The sequence below is a fragment of the Blennius ocellaris genome (assembly GCF_963422515.1).
Source record: "Blennius ocellaris genome assembly, chromosome: 3".
Taxonomy (NCBI): Eukaryota; Metazoa; Chordata; class Actinopteri; order Blenniiformes; family Blenniidae; genus Blennius; species Blennius ocellaris.
In genome coordinates, this window is record NC_137652.1 from 23248757 (window position 1) to 23269896 (window position 21140).

General features: G+C 39.5%; 1 protein-coding gene across 2 annotated transcripts; it reads right to left on the reverse strand.

The window, feature by feature from the left end:
- Positions 1–295: 295 nt before the first annotated feature.
- cabp2a (calcium binding protein 2a) lies at positions 296–20635 on the reverse strand (the record flags this gene model as incomplete). Of its 2 annotated transcripts, XM_080494340.1 has the most annotated exons (8): positions 296–321; positions 935–1082; positions 1927–2036; positions 2458–2592; positions 4420–4450; positions 6956–7183; positions 20242–20424; positions 20576–20635. In XM_080494340.1, 8 exons carry the CDS (start codon positions 20633–20635, stop codon positions 296–298), a joined length of 921 nt encoding a protein of 306 aa, XP_080350466.1. The 2 variants fall into 2 exon arrangements, with proteins under 2 accessions (XP_080350466.1, XP_080350467.1); XM_080494341.1 differs by lacking the exons at positions 20242–20424; positions 20576–20635 and adding an exon at positions 7351–7398.
- Between the last annotated feature and the right edge of the window lie 505 nt (positions 20636–21140).

Consider the following 21140-nt stretch of genomic DNA (forward strand, 5'->3'; position numbering starts at 1 on the left):
TTAAAGTAAAGTTCTGTTTTGTAAATCCTTATATTAATAACAAAAATTTACATAAACGTACTTTATTCACCATCTAAAGAAACCAGAGCTTTGGTTAAACATTGCTCCCTCGATAGTCTTTCTTTTGAGGAAAAAAAAAATACATTTGTAAAACATAAATACATTAAAGGGATTGCTTTGTACTTGAGAGGTAAATGACAAACATTTAGATGCCTTTGTACATGAATGAAAGAACATTAACAGTGTGCAGTCTGGTCTTGGTTGAGTTTAGTGGAGTAGTTCGAGGGTTGCTGAGTCAGCGAGACATCATTCTGACAAATTCTGTGGAAGGAGAAGAAAGAAAGCCGTTTTGATGGATATAGCTTTATTCTTTCATTCACATCCAAACATAGACCCATCTACCAACAAGCTGTTTATTTTGCTGAATAGAAGTTGGACATTCACTTCACAGCAAGAAACTCCCTTGTTTGATTATGAGCATGGCAGCTGTTCTGTGTGAAGCCTGTATATTTAAGTGTCAGGGGTGTCAAACGTAAGGCCCATGGGCCTTAATCGGCCTGCAAGAAACTTTGATTGGGCCCATCAAACCACCAAGCAAATCAAGAAACGTTCAAAGAAACACATTTCCAAACCAAAAGCGCCAACTTGTGGCCCAATATGCGTGCTCCGTCGTTTTCAGTGTTTGTGCCGTTTCTGTGGAAACAGAAATGGTATTCCAAAACACAAAACTCTTCTGAAATGAAAACCCAATGATGCACTTTTACATGAAGCATGCGAACGGGGTCTGTATGGCTCTCTGTGTTTGTCCCATGATGAACTGACCGCCTATCCACGCTCACCTCGGGGATCAGCAACCACAGGCTGCACAGAACGGAGGATGTTCCTCTATATCCCCTCTCTATCAGCTTCTTTACCTGAAACATCATCTGCTCACCTTCAAAGTCGACCTGTCCGTCTCCGTTGAGGTCGACATCTCGCAGGATCTCATCGATCTCACGGTGGTTGAGCTGCTCTCCCATGAGCTTCTTCATGGCTTCCCTCAGCTCTCCGAGGCTAATCTGACCATCGCCATCAGAGTCAAACTATGCAGCAAACGAAAGGTTAAAATTCTGTTAAAAAGGGGGGGGGTTAAATTTTTTAAATTACCTTGGGGGGGAGTAGTATAAAGATGGGATTGCGGAAAAATAAATGAGTGTTTTGGTTGGAAAGTGTAGTCGTCTCCTTTTTCACGGCAACATATGTATAGAATGAACATGTTCGATAATGAGCAGTAGAGCTGATTTGCTATTTTAAGCTTCTCGGCCTCCTGGGCATTTACAATCAATACAAAAAACTTATCAATGAGATTCAATAGCCAGAATGTTTTCCCATATCTTCACTGTGGGACAAAATTCTAACCTCAACGATGAGCATGTTCAACACTGCAGACCAGGAGTAGCGAGGATGGAAAGGCCTGGAAGCAGATTAAATCTCAGCCAAACCGAACATTTAGAAGATGAGCTTGAGTGCCCTCTTCTTGACCAACAGAACCACATTAGCTGAAGAATTCCTCAGAGTCAGCCACTGTTGTTCTGTTTGTTCTTCTTGCAAGAAGAGAGACCGACAGATCCACAGTGGTTGAGTCTGAGGCAATGCTGGTTGGAGAAAAAGATCCATCCTATTGCAATGTTTGCAAGTTGAGTTATTACAAACTGCCAATGTGTCTCGTTTCTTCAGTCCTCCAATCCACCAACTAACATAAAACAAAAAAAGAGTCCATGAAAGGAATAAGCTGTTTCACACTTTTCCTAATCACCATTGGAGTAACCCATCTAAAAGAGAAATGACCAGCCTGTCGAACAGTATATTATTCACCACCAATGACTAATCTACCAAATTCCCCACTTTATATGTTCTGTTCATGTGTGAAGGGATAATGTTGCATACCTCTTTGAAGGCATCTCTTAATTCTTTGACACCAATCATATCTGCAGTCTCAGCAAGCATTTTGGGACCCATCAGTTCCACAAAGTCTTCAAAGTCGACTCGGCCACCACCTAGAGGGCAAGCAAAGACCACAGCGATGACTAAATGTTAATGTTTTTATTCAGACCACAAGATGACTAAAATCATCAAGACAACCCTAACTATATTTTTTTAATTCTTGTTGAATGAAAGCCCATATTGGATGTTTTACAATGGAAAATGGTCCAAACAAAGCAACAAAATAAAGATGCACCAATACTGCAACGAGTGCTTATATTAATAAAAGCTCCCCGATAAGTATGAGGTGGAATCAGTAAATCCCAACTGCAAAATCTTCAATATTAAGCTTCTTTATATTTGCTGATGTACAGGTGAAAATCTGGGACAGCCAGATGTTATAGATCACAACTGATTCTGCTGGAACTCCACCAAAGTACATGGAAGATTTATGGATTATTACATTTATGCTTTCAGTCTGTATGCAGAACTCACAGATCTGCTGGCTGAGCTCTATAAGTTCCATCTCTGTGGGCATATATCCCATCGTCCTCATGCACTCGCCCAGGTCCTTGCAGCTGATGAAGCCATCTTTGTCTTTGTCAAACTCCCTGAAGGCCTCACGCAGTTCTGCAAAGAATAGACATGATTGAGATGTGAGACAATGTTTTGCTTGTATCAACGACTCTCAGATGGATTCATGACTGTGAACGTGTGAACGGGGATGTGTCACAAATAGGAAAATGCTTGAATTCTGCCCCCAGTGACTAAATCCAAATCATTTGACAGCTGTAAGAACTCACATACAATTTGGAAATGGAAAATTCAACTGTTAGCGCCTATTTGGGCTAAAAGCTGTGCTCGGTAGTGCAGCACATAACCCATCTATCAAAATACAACCTTCTTGCCAAAAAAGTTGAGACAATATGTTGAATGTAGCTACAAACAGAAAGGCAATAATCAACCAATTTAAGTCTTAAACTAAATGTTTTAATGTTAGATTTTTACAATGATGGAAGCAACACATATCAAAGGATTTATTCCATGTTAAGAGGAATCTTCTGTTATTTTTTTATATAACCGCCAGTCAACATTGCTGGAATTAGGAAACCCAATGTAGGAGTTATGTCAAATAAATGGTTCTTATATACTAGTTCATCATGATGTATTCAATGTTCTGGGGTTTTGAAAGGTTTGGACTGTAGGCAGAGCATCGTGGTTGGTTTGTTGTCCATCACTGTGATGCCAGAATATGCAAATCCTTTCCTGAAAGAGACATCTGGCCACGAACAGATGTTTTAAATCCTCCAAACCCTTTTGCTAATTAACCTGATGGCTGCAAAAGGCTTCAAAGCAGTTCCTCTTTGTACTACTTTAACTTCTATCCTGTCGTATACCCGTATCCCAACATTTCTTTATTAAATGGATTATTAAATGGAAAAATCAGTGTCACATTAAACAATTGCCTAGTTTCGATTCGATATAATTTAACCAGAGACGCTGTAATCTGAGAATATAACCCATGTCTTCATGACAATGATCCATGTAGCTGCAGAACTTTTTGGCATGACTTTAATGAGTCATGTGGTTTTAGACGATACCCTTCCTCCTAAATATTATGATGCATGTTATCATAAACACTCTCTTCTATAGAGATGTGGACAACGTCATCAGAGTCACGCAAAATAGCAGAATGTATTAGTTGTAGCCCTTTTTTTAAGATATCCAGGAAAATAGCATGAGGTAAAGCAAATTAATGCACTTTACTATCGAGTTGCTTTGCAGATATGTGTTGGGTTTATTTGATGTCTTGCAGAAAACTGGGGTGCAATGTACAGAAAAAAAAACAGCACTAAACAGCAGCGGTGACCACATTTCATCTCCAGATTAAAAAATCAATGACTGTTTACGCTATATTTAAACCTGACAGTACAATAAATGTAATTTTGTTTTTTAAATGAATCTTACACTATTGCAAGGCATTTAAGGAAACTATATTTGAAAGGTGCGTTTGGCATCGGCAGGGAGAAATTTAGATATTATTCGTAGTCACAATCTACAGACTCTGCTTTGCTGGTCATCCCACAAATGATGATACTCATAAATGTGACTTAAGTTTTTGTGCACAATTTGAAGTATATTTCAGCAACTGTGCTGTGAGTTACAATGAGTTCAACTGAACAATAAAATGAGGTTATCTGTGTTTAAAGTGTAAAGAATAATCTTTTCATTTGTTTAATCCCTCACTTTGATCTTGCACAATTCAAACCACAAAGAAAAAAAGGCAAATGTGTCTAAAGTGCAGGACATTCGTTAATGCTTTAAAACTCCGGGCAGCATGGAAAAGCTTACAGACTGTTCCAGTCAAACCGAAGGTTCAAAATGAAGGAAGCTCAGGATGAAGAGGTGAATGAAGATGAAGCGAGGATTTAGATTAAGCTTTTGATGTCACCGTACCTTCCATTTCCTCCGGTCGGAGATCTCTGTCCTGCAGCGAGCGAGTGCAGACAAGACAGGAAACGTATAAAGAGAAAGTCATTTGGGTTAAATGTTCAATCTCACTCTTCTATTTCAGTCAATTGACAGAAAAAATAAATTATTTCTGGTGTTCTCACTTCTTCACACCTGCAAGCTCTTTATTTTAACCCCTATCTTCTGCTCAGGCTGAGAGTCTATTATAGGATCATTTGGTTTTTTGATCTCAATCAAGTTGAACTTTTGTGGCTGTCTGCTTCACGATCTAATGTCCAAACTCAGCCTGCTGCTCCTCAATCTGCTGTGAACATACCGCACAAGTGTTGAAATATGTAAAAGAATAAGAAACTACTGTCTCATGTTCATCTTCCATTATTAGTAATTCAAATTGAAAGAGCTGATTAAGGAGAAAAATACATATATATAAAAGGAACCATAAAATAAACAACAACAACAACAAAAACTACAGCTGTATTTAGAAAGGCAAAATTACCACCACCGAAAATACTTGGTTATGTGTCATCATATTTAGGACTCGTTTACATGATGTTTGCAGTTTTCTTTAAAACGATGTCCATTTCCACGTAAACCGCTGAAAGTCTAAAAACAATGTGAGTTGGTACTATTGGTCATTTTTGTGATGATATCACAAATCGAAACACAGGCACAATATTGAATAAGGCCCTAGAAACGCCTGAGAAAAGACACTTTAAACCCCACACACGTTGAATTGTCGTGGCTCAAAGTGTGACGCTGGAGTGAGTTTGTCCACGACGTGTCCTGCGGGGCTGTGACATCAGCAGCAGGAATAATACAGGCCGGGATTAAAGGATGCAGGGAGAGAACAGTAGCAGGGAGATTACAGCGGTAAATTGTATTACAAATCACGAAGGCTTATCGGTTTTTCATTTCCCTATCTGCCGCTGATTTTCTTTTCTTTTTTTTTTTTTTTTATTGACATCTGCACAAATGTCCTGACAGCTTTCTAATAAACAAACACCTGAACAGAATGAAGTGACGGGGGGCAGGTAAAACCTTTACCCATCAACAGTTTGGATAAATATTTGTGACTTTCAAAATAAGTTGTTGATCTGGTAGCTCTGACATGTGGCTTTAACAGACTGAAAATGGAATAAAATGCACACACATAGACGAAGCTTTCACGGTGCTGTTTATTTGTAGCTCACCATTTCAAGCAAGAAAGGGTATTATGGGATTAATATTCAGTAAAGACCATAAGATCACTCTCACCCTGTCCATCTCATGCACTAATCTGTGTACTCTATCGAGGAATCCCAACATTTTAACATTTCTGGGGCTGTAAACGATAATTTTCGGTGACATTGGTTCACAACCAAGGAGGCAGAGTTTACTGAGGAGACGTCAAAGATATCCACTCTACAGAATCTGAGGCCCAACAAGCACACTGCCCATCGCTTTCTGTTTGAAGGGCCCTGCCGTTCCAATTTGGTAGAAGAGGTTGTATCAAGAGATTAAAAAAACAAAAAAATAGGAACCACTGTTTTAATTTGTAATATATTAGACATAGAAAAAAAGTTGGTATCTAAGTAAAGATTCAAGCTTGTCTTGAGACAAAACCATTAAGAATGGTACTAGCAGATCCTCCATTATATTGATGATAATTCATAATGTTTGACTCATTTAACTCGGTGTCAAATGTGTTTGAGATCACCGTTCTATGAGGGTCGTGAAGCACCGGGGTTTCTGGAACAGTGTCATAACAGTTTACCACAGATAGACCTATAATATAAAATGTTAACCTCATAGTTCAAACACTCATTAAACCAATGACCAAACTGTTGGAAGGCATCTGTTACCAGAAACTTGTTCACTTCAACATATAGACAAAGTGAGATAAGAGATCAAACCACTGACTGACTGAGGACCAGTCGACTACCAGAGTCAATAGTACACCAAAATGGGAGGGTTGGGGGTTCAAATCCCGCTCTATCCAAGTCGTCGTTGTAGTGTCCCGGGGCAAGGCACTTTACCCACATTGCCTCGATGCGAAATGAGATTTCCTCTGAGAAAGCCAGTGAACCCCTGTGCTACATGTCACCAACACTAAAACACTGTGAAAGTGGATGGAATATACAGTATATTCTCCCAAGGTATTTAACCTGAAAGTAAACTGAACTCTCTGCTAGTAAGTTCTTTTCTTTGTCGTTTTCAAAAATAATGATTGCACGAAGCACACCGAGGTCAACTACAGACCATAATAAGAGAATAAAGAGTTGATGGAAATACACCTTACATATTAATATCTGTCGGTATTCCAGTATCTGTCCTCCATTACGCCATTACAGAGTTTAACTTACCATCTGAAACGGTTACTGTGTTAGAAAAGTTCATGTGTCAAGTACCGTAATATAATTTCCTTCCTTCATTTAAAATGTATGAATTATGACAAGAAATGGAAGAAGAGTGTGTGTGTGTGTGTGTGTGTGTGTGTGTGTGTGTGTGTGTGTGTGTGTGTGTGTGTGTGTGTGATACATACAAGCTGGCTCTGTGCGAAGCCCTGTCTGAGGAAGATACAGGCGGGCCCCACTATGTTGTGCAGCATGTTGCAGTTCTTAACCAGAGCGCACAGCGGCTCATCGAACTCACGCTCGCTCCCTCCTTCCTCCTCGTCCTCCGTGTCCACCTCCTCCCCCTCACCACCACCCAGGCCCCCCAGCATAGCGGCCGCCAGCGGGGCACCGCTTCCCTCTATGGGTGACCTCTCCTTGGGGGAGAAGATTTCAAAACCAGGTTATAAACTTATTAAAATAACAATTCTCTCATCGTAGCACATCATCGTACTCTTAAATCGTATTCATTTTGTCATCAGCCGACAGAAAATCCTCAGATATGTGGCTAAATCCCACATTCATGAAATCACTGGATTCTTACCTTTTTTCTCTTACTGTTCTTTTTAGACGCCTTGTTGATGTTTCCCATCACCCTGCCTCCCTTTCCTCCTCCCAGGGTTCTACTCTTTGTCCCCTTGTCTCTGCTCAAACGTTATATAAAAGCCCAAAGTCCATATTAGATCCAGAGCCTCCCAGAGGACGACCCTGCCACGCGGCTCCTGGTGAGCTGAAAGGTGAACACTCCCACTCCCACCACCGGTGTGAAACCACGACTCCTCTCAGCACATGTGCCACAATCCCAGATCCCAGTGGTCCGGCGGGGAGGTGAGGTGGGCGTCTGGTGCCACATTAAACGCTGAGATCCTATAGGTTGTTGGAGGCTGCTTTGATGATGAGCTTTGGAACGTTTAGTGTGATGTTGGTGGCACGACGGCAGGGCAACGGGGGATTTAACGGGGTGGGGGGGTGAGAGAGGGCTGGAAATCTGGGCTGAAACAACCTGCTGCTGCTGCCAGGCTCGGCCTCTGATTGCAGGACTCGCCCATTTTCTCTCTCTCTCTCTCTCTCGCTCCCTCTTTCAGACACGCACACAAAACAGACACATACTCTTTTCTCCCCCCCCCCCTCCTGTTTCTCTGTCACCCCATCCCACCACCAGTGATCCTTTGAATTTGGACCTACTTAATCCAAGTCATCCCACCCACCTTCCACTCTCCGCCTCGGAAACATCATGCCTATGGTCTCAAAATGACTATTCTGGCATAATGAGAGAGAGAGAGAGAGAGAGAGAGAGAGAGAGAGAGAGAGAGAGAGAGAGAGAGAGAGAGAGAGAGAGAGAGAGAGAGAGAGAGAGAGAGAGAGAGAGGGTAGGGAGGTTGAGGATGGCAGAATTATAGAGGGAGGGTTGGCTGCTGGTTTAATCCCTGGCATTTCAGATTAGATGGAACGAGCCACGCTGACAGGCCATGGGAATATCGGGGCTTTGAAGAGGAAGAAATGGAATGTCAGTAAACGGTAAAAAAAACAAAGAGAAAGAATCTGAAAGAAAATGAAATGAAGAAATAACACCCTACGACCTCTGTTAACCTCATTGTTCTCATCCTGTCACCACCGAAGGTGAAAACTCGCAAAACGCAGAGAAATAAAGCTTCTTGTCCACATACAGTCTATCAAAGTGATTCATGAATCCAAGGTGAGCTTCTCAATACCGTCAATACAAAACTGAAATGCCAAGACAAGCAGGAGCACTCAACGCGCACAAATTATCACAATACAACAGCCATAAAATCAAAAATAAATCGAATAAATCATTGAATACTCGCAATAGATATAGTAAATAAAACAAAATGCAGAAATGTTATTTCTCTGACACATCTTTATGTCAAACTTAAAACATATTGCATCAGGTTAAGTTAATAATGCATCATAATGAAGTGTGGTGTTGCATGTGTTAAATTCTAAGTGTCCTAAAAGAGTTTGATTCAACCTTAAGAGCGTTCATGTTGGCAACAAATAAACATTATTAATCAAGAGTGGTGGCCTTAACTCAATCTTAACTGGATGTTTGCTGCCTGTGAGTGAAACGCAGATGAGAGAAACCCTGTGAACGCACAGGGAGAACATGCAAGCTCTGCACAGAGACGCTCCAAAAAGCAGACGGTGGAACATGAGTGAAAACCACTCCAGTACACACAGGATCATTTGGATTAAAACAACATAAGGATTAAAGCTTGTATACAAACTTTGTGTTTGGTGTTTGCTGGATGAATGCAGCTTCATCAGCTCTGCACAGTGTCTTTCACTGTTTTTCATTCCAGTTCCAATTTACTACAAAAACAAACAGCAGATGATGATGATGATGTGAACAGCTCCCACTTGTGGCCCACTTGGGCCACAAGTGAAAAATGTTTTCAGCATTTCGGCCATTTCCATGTAAATCAATGTCGTTTTCAAAATGTTGCTGTGTAAATGTGAAACTTTTTTTGAAACGTCATGTAACAAAGGCCTAAAGCAAAATGAGACGACTGCACTGGCAAAACCATCTCCATCGTTGTTTGACTCTCAGTCATCAGGACTCAATCACTGCAGCTGCAAACTGTTTAAAAGACACATAGAAGGAAGCCTCCCAATCTGGAATTAAACATGTTAATGTTATCTGAAATGTATGTATTTGTTGCATTGGAGGCTATGATTCTTAACCACATCCCACTTGAAAAACACAGTTTATCTTAAGGTTAAATGTAGGAAAATAAAATTAAAAAAAATCTAATTTAAAGGTATGAATGTCTTGGGCATTTGTGGATTAACCTGCTGGAATCTCATTACTGTATTACATTTCCCTGTGGGGACCTTCTAACAGACATCCCTTTATTTACTACTACCGCTCCTATTCTGTCAGTCAGTTCAGTGCAGTGCACGTTTGCATGTCTGCATACGATATGAACCTCAGTGTGATGTTGACGGTCTGATGGGACTAATCATGTCCTGCTGTATGTCTGCCAGAGATTAGCGCGGTGAGAGTGAGGTCAACGCTCAGCGCCTCCGGCCTTAATCCTCACTGGTCATTTTAGGAGAACTGGCACATTTCTCTACATTTCTCAATTTTCACTCATTAGATCAGTCGCTTCCCGCCATCTGTTTTTTCACTTTCTGCTCATTATTCCTTCAGTGATTCTTATTTGGCTTGGAAATTACTTTCAAATTCACTGATGGAGAATTTCTGTACAGGCACAGTTTTTTTTATTCATTTGGGAGACGTTGCGCAGCAGTTTGCATGTTCTCTCTCACTGTGCATGCTCTGGTTTCCTCTTCATGCCCCAAAATATACGTTTACAGTTTATCAGTGACTCTAAAAGTGATCGTTAAGTTTGAACGTGGGATTATCTGCTTATCTTGATTCTGGACTGGGAGGTTTGCATCTTCTCCCTGTACCCATGTGAATTTCCTCCAGCCTCCCTCTCACAGTCCAAACATATGTTTGATGATCTTTAACAGCCTTTTGCCAGAGATGGTAAATGAAGTCACTTATACAGCGCCTTTTTGCTGACAGCGCTTTACATAGCTCGTCACATTCACCCATTCACACACACATTCACATACCATTGGAGGCTGCAGCCGTGCAAGGCGCTGTCGCTCTAATAGGAGCAGTTTGGGGTTCAGTGTCTTGCCCAAGGACACTCGATGGGAATTGATGGGAATCAAACCTGACTTGTTGGCACCATTTGTAACTCTCGCGGCATTTTGTGGATTGCAGCGATTATGAACTCATTTGAGTTGCAATACTCATGCACCACCAGCAGATGTCAGTCTCACGCCTTCATCTGATTTTCAAGAAAGAATCATTTGTATATTTTAGAGACCATAAAGGAGCAGACTGATGTGATATTTAGCACATTCAGATGAATCAATGGTTCAAAACTAAACTGTCGTTACTGAATAAAATTTAAAATAGATATTTTAGTGCAGGATGAAGCGTAACAAAGGGATTTACATTTTAAATGTCTGTTATAATAATAGCACGTTCCTTGGATCCAGCTGTACACACTGCTGATCAGGAAACGTTAGATTCAGTCTTTTAAAAGGCTTTCCTCTTATAAACAAGTTTAAGATATGCCAGATTAGAACAATGGATTCAATGGGGGATTAAAAGGGAATTCTGGACTAAGAGTTGCAATAGAAGCTGTGGGCTCACACACAGTTTTTGATGTCCTCAATGCCCCCACACCCAAAAAGGGCGATTTTTTTTTTTCTACTCTCAAATATAATCCTGATCTGGAAACCTGGTGTGAACACAAGCCTTTAAACTCCCCAAAACAAGGAGCAGCTGGGTGAGAACTGGCTCTCCATGCCTCAACAACAGATGCCCCAGAGGCGAGGATGGAAGCTAGGCCAACAGGAAACCCACGCCAGGGCAGTAAACAACATGATGGACACAATCCAGAAGTCTGGATTTTTTTTTTCCCCCATGCCACGCTACACAACGCTCACCGCCCCACTCTCGGTTGGGTCAGACAGTTTGGATGAGATGAGGAGAATCACTGCCTTCCTACATGTTGACACACAAACACAAATTCACCACAAAGGTTCATGTGAGGGAAGTAGGTTACAGACGCTCAACTCTACAGATGGAAAAACCTAAAAAAAAAAAAAAAAAAACCCACATCGTGATACTGTGACTTTAATAATTCAAGACTTGTCTGTAAAAGGGCCTTATGTTTGACACCCCTGATCTATAGTTGAAAAAAATCCTAAAAACCAGACCTAAAAAAACCCATCACATTTGTTTCACAATTAAAAGCTTAAAAAATGTAATGCATAAACATCTAAGTGGATTTCTGTAGATGACAATACAATACATTTGTGTCATCCAATATCATGAGAGATATTAAAAAAAATTAACCTGTATGTGACCGATTAGATGCATTAAATTCCTCTTTGGAAATAGACTTGCTTCGTTTGCATCGTTTATTATCAAAAAGTATCACTTCTTTCTTATTTTTGCAATTTAAAAGCATCATTTAGATGCACTTACTGAACGGAACTTGCTAGTGTTTGAGTTATTGTGACTAATACTTTTCATACTAATACTTTTCATCACCAACATGAACATTTTCAACATGAAAATATATCACATTTGCACTGTCGAAAAATATTGCTAAAGGTTGTTGCCGATGTAAGATATGGTTATATAAAAATCCTAGTATAACAATTTGTTTTGTGAACTGATATCAATAAGAAGTTTTCTGTTAAAACTATCAATTAATTGTGTGCCAAAATACAGATTTATATTGGTTGCTTTAATGCATAAACAGATGCAGCTCATTATTTTAAAGGTCGCAAATGAGATTAGATAGTGTAAATTGTATTTAACTACAAATCATGGTTCAATTTCTTGAATTGTACTTCATCACATGTATTCTTGCCAAAACATATGCAAGTACAATCACATACAGTTAGTTAGTTATATTGCCTCAACACACATTTTTCAGACAAACATTAAGATTTACAAAAACTACAGTATGTATAACAATTAATTTTGTGAACCAATATTGATAATGAAAGAGTTTTTCTGTGAAAATAACAAAGTTATTGTCTGCCAAAATGCAGATTTCTATAGTTTTTGGTACAAAAGCAGAAGCAACCTATGTTTTTAAAAGTAAGAAAAGATGACATGCTGTAAATTGTACTTAACTATGAGCAAAATTACATAATTTAAGAAACCTACCAAGAAAAGTACAGTAGAATACTTCTGAATTAAAGCGATGTCAGTTCCCAGTGACTTCTGAGTATGGAAAATGCACAATATCTTATCTATTAATGAGTAAAAATAAAGGCAAGTTCACATTATTTAGTCGTCCACATTTTCTATGTAATCCATACGTATCCTCTAAAGTGATCTGACCTTAAATGTGAGATAATCGCTCTGGAAAAAGAAAACATATGTTAGATAACGGATGAGAAACTGAGCTAAAAATGAAAAAAATGAAGTTGCATCTTGTAAAGATGACTTTGAGCTGTATTAACAAAGAGCCGTCTGCCTCTTGTGTATTTAAGCTGAAAGCATCAGAATAAACACAACGAAATGAAATGACGTTAAGCTCTTTCAGTTTCATTTACAAGTGTTTAGTGACAGAAAAATATTGTGATGAAATGATAAATAATAATCTCACAATCATATGGATGAATGACTTTATATACCCCAATGTTGTGTTTGAAAATTTTTTCATTTTTTATGAATGATTTACAGCCTCAATATCAACCTAGTGATATTAAATATCTCCAAAAAGAATATTTTCTCTTTACTGTACTATGATTCTCTTAAATATATTAATTCATCAAGGAAAATACTATTTGCGATAATGGACATTTCATATTATCAGGGCCTCAAATTGCTATAATGAATATTGAAAGGGATCATTGTATAGCTATGTGGGGCATTTTTAACGTGCTTTAGCTCATTTAAAAAAACTTTTTAATGAAATAACATTTAATAACAACACACGATAAAGCCTGTGTAACTGTGTGGTAGCTCCCCAGTGTTTCGGGCCTAATCAATACCCTTGCTCATTCTGTGGCGGTGTCTGTCTGGAGCAGGGCTGGGCAATCCTGGTCCTCGAGGGCCGCAGCCCTGCACGTTTTAGATGTTTCCCTGCTCAAACACACCTGTTATCATGATGAGGCTCTGCAGAAAGCTTGACAAGGAGCCACTAATTGCTGTCAGCTGTAACGTGCAGGGCTGCGGCCCTCGAGGACTAGGATTGCCCACCCTTGGTCTGGAGTCATCCTCTAAGCCAAACGCAATGCCGCGATTGGATGGGAAATGTAGTATGGAGGCTATTTTTTTAAAAAAGAGCAAAAAGAAACTGACATATAATGACTCAACTGGAGCAATTCAACCCAAGCATTCAGATATCCACCTGAACATTATGACATCATTTATCCAGAGACACTGTGATCCCACCCAGACTGGAACAACACAACAATCATAACAACGTTCCTGTTTCCACTCAAGTTAATGGAAAATGTTGAGCCTGATGTTTCCTTAATACATTTTGGTTGTTTTACGAGCCTTTTTCTTTTTTATAGGCTCTTAAACTAATCAAAATGATTCCGAAATCAGTCACCAAGTTGCTCTTTGCAAAGTAAGCACATTTGCTTTTAAAGTCAGAATATCAACTTTATATTAAATATATAGGGATGCAGTCAAATAACTTTCACCAAATAGATGAATAAGGCAAATATATATATATATGTATATGTGTATATATATATATATATATATTTTTTTTTTTTTTTTGAAAGTTCAAAGCTACATTCATTTTTGAAAAATGAAAAACTCAGAAAATAAGAGCCTCACAAACAGCAGTTAAAGATCAGAAACTGAAAAAATTAGACTTTTCTGGGACTTCAGTGTGTTTTTCTTTTCATCTGAAAAAAAAAATCACTTTGTATCTGTGTCAAAAAACAAGACATCTCATGGAAAAGATATGGTGATACAATCAAAGGATTTTCTCTTCATTCTGACATTGTTTTACAGACATACGGCGCTCTGGACTGTCCCACATTCACTGCTCTGATTCTCGCCCACTTACCCATTCCCATAAGGAGGATAATGCCTTTTGCACCTGTCCAGATTTGGTTCATGCATTTTCATGTTAGATTTGAGTCCTGGAGGTCCTGGATTAGAGGTCCTCTCCCAAAAAAACAAAACAAAACGTAAAACAAATGAGGACAAAGGGATATAAACTCCTGGAAAGGTCAGGACTGCTTGTATTTATATCTGTGAGTATGAAGCACAACTGTTGCTGCCTCAGTCATTACGAACCATCAACTAACCCACTTTTAAATCTGTCCACTAAAGCTGCTCTTCTTTTAATAACAATGTCCTCGTTGGTTTATTCTCATCAGCTCTCCATGAATCGCAACCTGCAAGTTTTAATTACAATAATGTACACAATTGAAGTAATTATTCCATTTTAGATCGGGTGCTAATGGATATTTTTCAATGTGTGTGTTTTTTTAAATTTTTTTATCAATCTCTCTTATAGAGCCGTTATCCAACTCAGGGACAATCTCATGCACTCATCATCCTTACAGGTAATGTACAGTCACTTAACACACACACACACACATACACACACACACGGTTGTGGATAGAAGGGACCTGGAGGTGGAGCAATCCCACGTGCAGGGAGAACATGTAAACTCCACATAGAAAGACTTAAATCCCCGTCATCCTGCGAAATGAGCATGCCGGCTTAGGATTTTCTTTTTGAATTATTGAAAGCTGAAACCAACAAACTTCAAAACGTGACAATGCATCCGAGATCAGAGACTCACTCACAAAGATCCGACAGTTAAAAGTCTGCTCAGGATTTTAACCATTTATTTCAATCAGGGATTTTGCACGAGAATCCATCAATGAGGCAGAGCCACTAAAATTCACGACATGAAGAGCTTGCTTCCATAAAAACATTTCAGGTGAAAATGCATTGTTTTTCTTTCAGAAAAGTTCTGCATTTACATGGCAACACTTACACAATGATGTCTGTTTCCACAGAAACGACAGAGAAGCTGAAAACATGGGACTCATGTTTTCTGGAGACAAATTTTGTGGTTATTGTCCATTTACTGAGCATGTGCAGAATAACTATGGACTACTGCCTTGGTGTGCATGATCAGTAGCAATGTTTTGGGAGCAGTTTTCAAAAGGTTTTCAGTGTCTTTAAGCACCGTTACTGCAAACAAACACCTAAAACCCTAAGAAAGTTTTCCAATTTAGCTTGAAAACATTGTTGTGTGAATGTGACCTTGATCAAAAGCCAAAGAAAAATCATAAAACCAAAGATGCTAGAATGACTTCAGGCAAAAGGTGAGTGAGTGAGTGTATAAGTAGCCTGAGCGGCTGATCAGAAATCAGGTGCAGGTGTGGCGAGTTAAAACAGGAAGTGAAGCTACTACATGGGGTACATCCGAATAGCCCCTCCTCTCTCCTTTCCTACCTATGTTTCCTTAACCCCGGAAGTGTTAAAGTGGCGGCCATGATAAGGAACGTTCGAATTCTCAATAAGCTAAGGAAAGGAGGCTCAATGCTTCCTTTAGAACCTCCTTTAACATAGGAAACACTGATGCATCCTTTACCGAAGGAGACCAGATCATGCTGCCCCACAATTCCTTGCGGTGACAAGATTTAAAAGGCACCGCTCATCTGAGCTTTCAGGGAGTCGCACGATGACTGAAAGGGATGCAGATCTTTTTAAGTTACCAAAGCAATAATCTGCATTGAACAACTTTAAATAATCTAAAACCCACATCCAAACTTTGAAGGAACAACATCCGAAACTATGCGGATGTTGTAGATCAAACACAGTAAAGGTTTTGTGCAGTTTGATTGGTTCTTTATTCACCTGGCAGCCTCTTTTCCCTTGATTTCAATTCAAACTTTGTGATATTTGAGATTATATCAGTAGGTAGAGGGACAAGGGAAATTGTTATTAATGCGCTTTTTGTAGTCCTTTTTTGGAAATTTTTAGTTTTTTTTTACCACGGCTGACATCACTCACCTGCGCCGCCGTCGGATTGTTATTACGTCACCTACTGAAAGTGCGGTCCGACGGTTTCAACTACGTGATCGCCTTCCCTTAACGCCTTTAGGGAGTCTCCTAACACCTTTCCTCAATCTTGTGATGTCATCCAAGGGGTTAAGGATAAGTAAATAGGAAAGGAGGAACTATTCGGGTTAGGGTTAGGATCTGCCATAACATGGTGTCAAACTTTCTTTCACACTAATCAGCTTGAATGTGATGATTACCCTGAAACCTGTGGGACACCCATTATTGCCTCATGTGCAAAAAGCTATAGTCATTTAGACCTACTGTTTGTTTATGTCTTCAAATATCTTCAATCATTCCAACTATAAATACTAACAAAATCATTTGATAAATTTCGAATGAGTTACCGCCGTACAACATTTAAATGAAATTCATGAAAGAATTTATAAAAAAAACCTGCAATAAGACACTTTTCTGAAGAAAAAGCCAACCACGACTTCCACTGATTACACTCCTCCCAAAAACTGCTTTCAATTGACATTTTTATTGTCTTCTCTGTTATTTTGACATTAAAACATTTGACTATCTAGTTGGAATTTCTCTGTCTTTTTTATTCAGCTTCAATTTTACTTTTGAACTTTTTCCGAACCCAAAAGCAATGAGAACAATTGTTTTAATTCACTGCTTTGGCTGTAATATGATGCTGAGAAGTGTTAACTTGCAGTATTTGACAGTGAAAAGCTTGAACATTGAGGCAAGTCACTAAACTCTCTGATTATTGTATAGCGCCACTCTGTGTCTTTTATAACTGATTAAAACCTTGCCTCCCTTTCAGTTGAGATTGGACTGAATACAGTTCAGTTCCTGGAAGTTCTACAAACACAGAATGTCTTGTTCTTTCACTCATTTGAACTCTAATCTCTTTATGTTGTAATCAATCCCGTCTCTCCGTCCCTGTGATGTACAGTCATCCATCAGTTCCAGCACTCATCCTAGTCGCCCCCTCCATCCTTCACTTTCTCATCATTCAGTCCATCTGTTGCTCCGAGCAGAAGCGACTCATCTCAACAAGGCAAACAGGGAGATGAAAGATGGGAGAAGAAGATACACAAGCAAACAAACTCTTTTTATAGAGGCTATGGACATGTGGCGCTTCTGTACCTCAGTAGCAGCTCATTGAAGAGTTTACTAAATCGGTTTTGGTTTTTTTAATTAAACGTTTGCTTATTTACACACCAGGCTCATTTAAAAAATGTGTCCTCTTGCTAATCTAAAAGAGGACAATAAATAAATAAATAAATAAATAAATAAAATCCACAAGAAAATGTCGGCAAGAAAGCAAACATTTAAAATGGCTAAAATTGCATGACATTACTAAAAAGGAGAAAAAAAAAGATCAATGAAAAAAAAACCTCGCAAACAAAAGTCCTAACATAACAAAAACTGCCAGAAAGGGTTAAAAATAAAAAATTGAAATAAGGATAGAAAAATTATATTTCTAAAACTACTTGATATAATTAAAAAGAAGGAATAGAAATGTGAAAAAGCTAAAAGAGATAAAACTGCTAAAAACCTTTCAAAAAACTGTTTTTTAGAACAGATGAAGCTGCCAAACACTATTGAAAAACTGTTAATGGTGTATGATAATGTTCACTGTGATAAATTGTACAGACGAAACTTTCGCGCAACATCAGACTGAACATGATTTGCAGCCCCAGAGGACTTTATATTTTATACTTTTTGGTGAAAAATGACAAAAGCGACTCTTTTGTTCATGAATGTTGCAGACGCCTGCCTGAGGTGGGAGGTTTATGTTTGCCGGAGCGAATCCCAACTTAACTTTGTGTACAGCTGACACATTTCACCAGTCCTTCGCAGACTAATTCACACTCAGAAATCAACTCAACAAGCAACTCATCAAGATCAGGCAAACCCAACAAGAAAAGAAATCAAACCAAGAACAAACTGTGCTAACCACGCCCACACTGGACCATGGAATCACTGGGAACAGCAAGAGATTTAACAAGATTTGTGCTTCAATGAAAAAAAAAATGTTTGCAGGATTTCACACATTAAGCTGCTTAGTGTTACTCAAGATGTCAAACAATGTTATAAACACCAATGAGACAAAGCACCACACTCCTGAAAGCAACTATTTCTCTTTTTATTACATTAACATATGGACGTGTTCTGAAGGTTGGTGTATTAGTAGTTGTATTTTTCCTTTATACAGACATGCTAACACTCAAAAGCATGCATATTAGTGCTCCCATTACTTTATTTATTTACAATGTGAGAATTAAATCTCACAACCAACCATTAATGCAATTAACACAATCTCTGGCCTCATTTCCACAACAAGTGAAAACAGAAAACCTTCAAAGCGTTTTGGGGGCAACAATGATGCTCGGAACCACTGAAAACAAAACATTTTGGAAATGGCTCCCAACATTGTTTGCCTCCAGAGTGTCATGATTCCCACTCTATATTCTTTAAAAGAGGTAGCCCAAATATAAGATATAAACACTCAATATGTGAAGACAAATATTTAAAATTAGTGAAATTATCTGTCTATGCAGAGAGCAGATTTAACTTGATCAGATTTTTAAATCTAGATTTAAGATTACAGTCTAAAATCAAGTTCTAAAAAAAATTTAATAACTTTTAAAACAAGCCAAATCATCTATCATGCCTGAAAAAAAGATTTGAAATCTTAGCAAGTGCCAAATGATTTTCAGTGTTCACTGTTCTGCTTCATCTGCATGTTTTTCACTCATGTGAGTGAAACCAACAAGTCTCATGTGGGTTTTTCTCTTCATTGAAAAATCTACTTTTATTCATACCAACTTGAAATGGGAATGAAATAATCCTGTTATGTTTGTCTGTGGAGCGTGGTCACACTGGGGTCAGAGGGATATACAGAGGACATTGCAGTGTGGATCCGTGCCCTCCAGGTTCCCGGTAACTCATATCTCTACTCTGCAAACTGGAGCTTATCGTCCTGATTTTCTGATGGAATTCATCTGATGCTGAAATGTTCCTCTCCATTCAGGTTTGATCCAGACGAATACAACAATCCTGCCTTTTCACTTTTAGACGTCTCATAGCTCTAATTTTCATTTTACATTTTCACCAAGAGAGCTGCAACTCTTATCACTCAGAGGAGCACTAAAGACAAATCGATTGATTTTTTCCCCCTGGTGGGCGTTTTCAAGTTTAACTGCATAGGGTTAGAGTTAGGATTATGCAGGATCCTTCACATCTATGGATTATTTTTCTCCTGAGACAACACATCGATTTATTTAACCAAAAGTGAAGAAATCCATCGTGCTTCAGCTGGAGCATCAGAAACATTCACTGAGGCCTTGTTTACGCAATGTTTCCAGTGACAAAGCATCGATTGTGTGTTTTTGTGTCGTTTGCATATCAGGATGTTGTATGTTTCTGTAATCAAACCCACAGACACACACACACACACACGTGCAGAGAGAACACACTATAAACAATAAACAATGGAAGCACACAGACATTCGCATAACAACCAAGTTAGATTGTTATTACAGTGACTGTCAACTATAAAACTACTAAGTCTCAGGAGAATATGGACTGGGAGTCACGACACTCTGGAGGAAACATTGATGTTGTATTTCACCTACTGAGCATGTGCGGAACTATTCACGACAGCAGCATTTCAGTGGAGTGAAGTTTCAGCCGTCTACACAGAGTCTGAGCCTTATTGGGAAAGTTTTGTAAAATCTCAGTTGCTTTCTCACTTTATGAACAGCTGAGGGGCCTCAGCATTAACACAGTACTCCATGCAGATGCCCGTTTGACCATATTGCAATGCAACGGTTAAGAGAATCTCAGCTTCAGCCTCCTACCTGCCCAAAGACGGAGTCCACGATGGGGCGCAGCTTCCTGCGGTCCCCCTCCTGCAGCCACAGGTCGTCGGGGTCTCCAACGGGAGACGACAGACTCAGGGTCTTGGCCTTCGACTTTGGAGGTCTCTTTATACTCGCTGAACTCCATCGTCGGAGGGACTCGATCTTCTTCTTGATGGAGCCCTGGTGGGAGTAGAAGATACAACTGTTGGAGAAGCGTCACACAGTTCAGACATGGTGTTCATGGAACTCGTGCAAACGTCATCAGACCACCACCAGAGTTCTGTGGGAGCATCAGCGACCAGATCTGGCTAACCACGCCACGTGCACTGACCTTTTTCATTAACTTCCCCTCAGGCACCTCCGCGGACGACACGCTCTTCACGTCAGTCATCTCTGCGGCCCAGCTTGCATGCACACAGGCTTTCACTCTTTGCCACGCTCGCGTCCACTCTGGCTCTTTATCCGTTTCTGGAGCATCTGACACCAGTTGATAATCTGAGGCGTATCTCCCGCCGCTGTCGCTCCTCCCCTCCCCCCCCCCACCCTCCCCACACACTCTGTCCATCTTTATCATCCCTCCTCCCACATCTACATCCATCACTTAGCTTTCCATCTGCTTTTGCGTGTTCCTGCTCCTTGCAGTGACCATCACAGATCTGCTAATTTATCCACGTGAGCACGCAGTTATTAGATCATTGTATCTTCATTGTACGTCAAATAGATGTGTATTTTCTTTTATATGGGTGACACTATAACATAATAGATGTGACACAGTGACATCGTGAAGCTCACATATCCTGCAGCAACATCTTTTGTCTTTTTTAACAGACACTGTTTTCTGTCTATGTATGCGACATCTCCAATAATCCCCTCGTATTTATTCTCTCTCTCTCTTT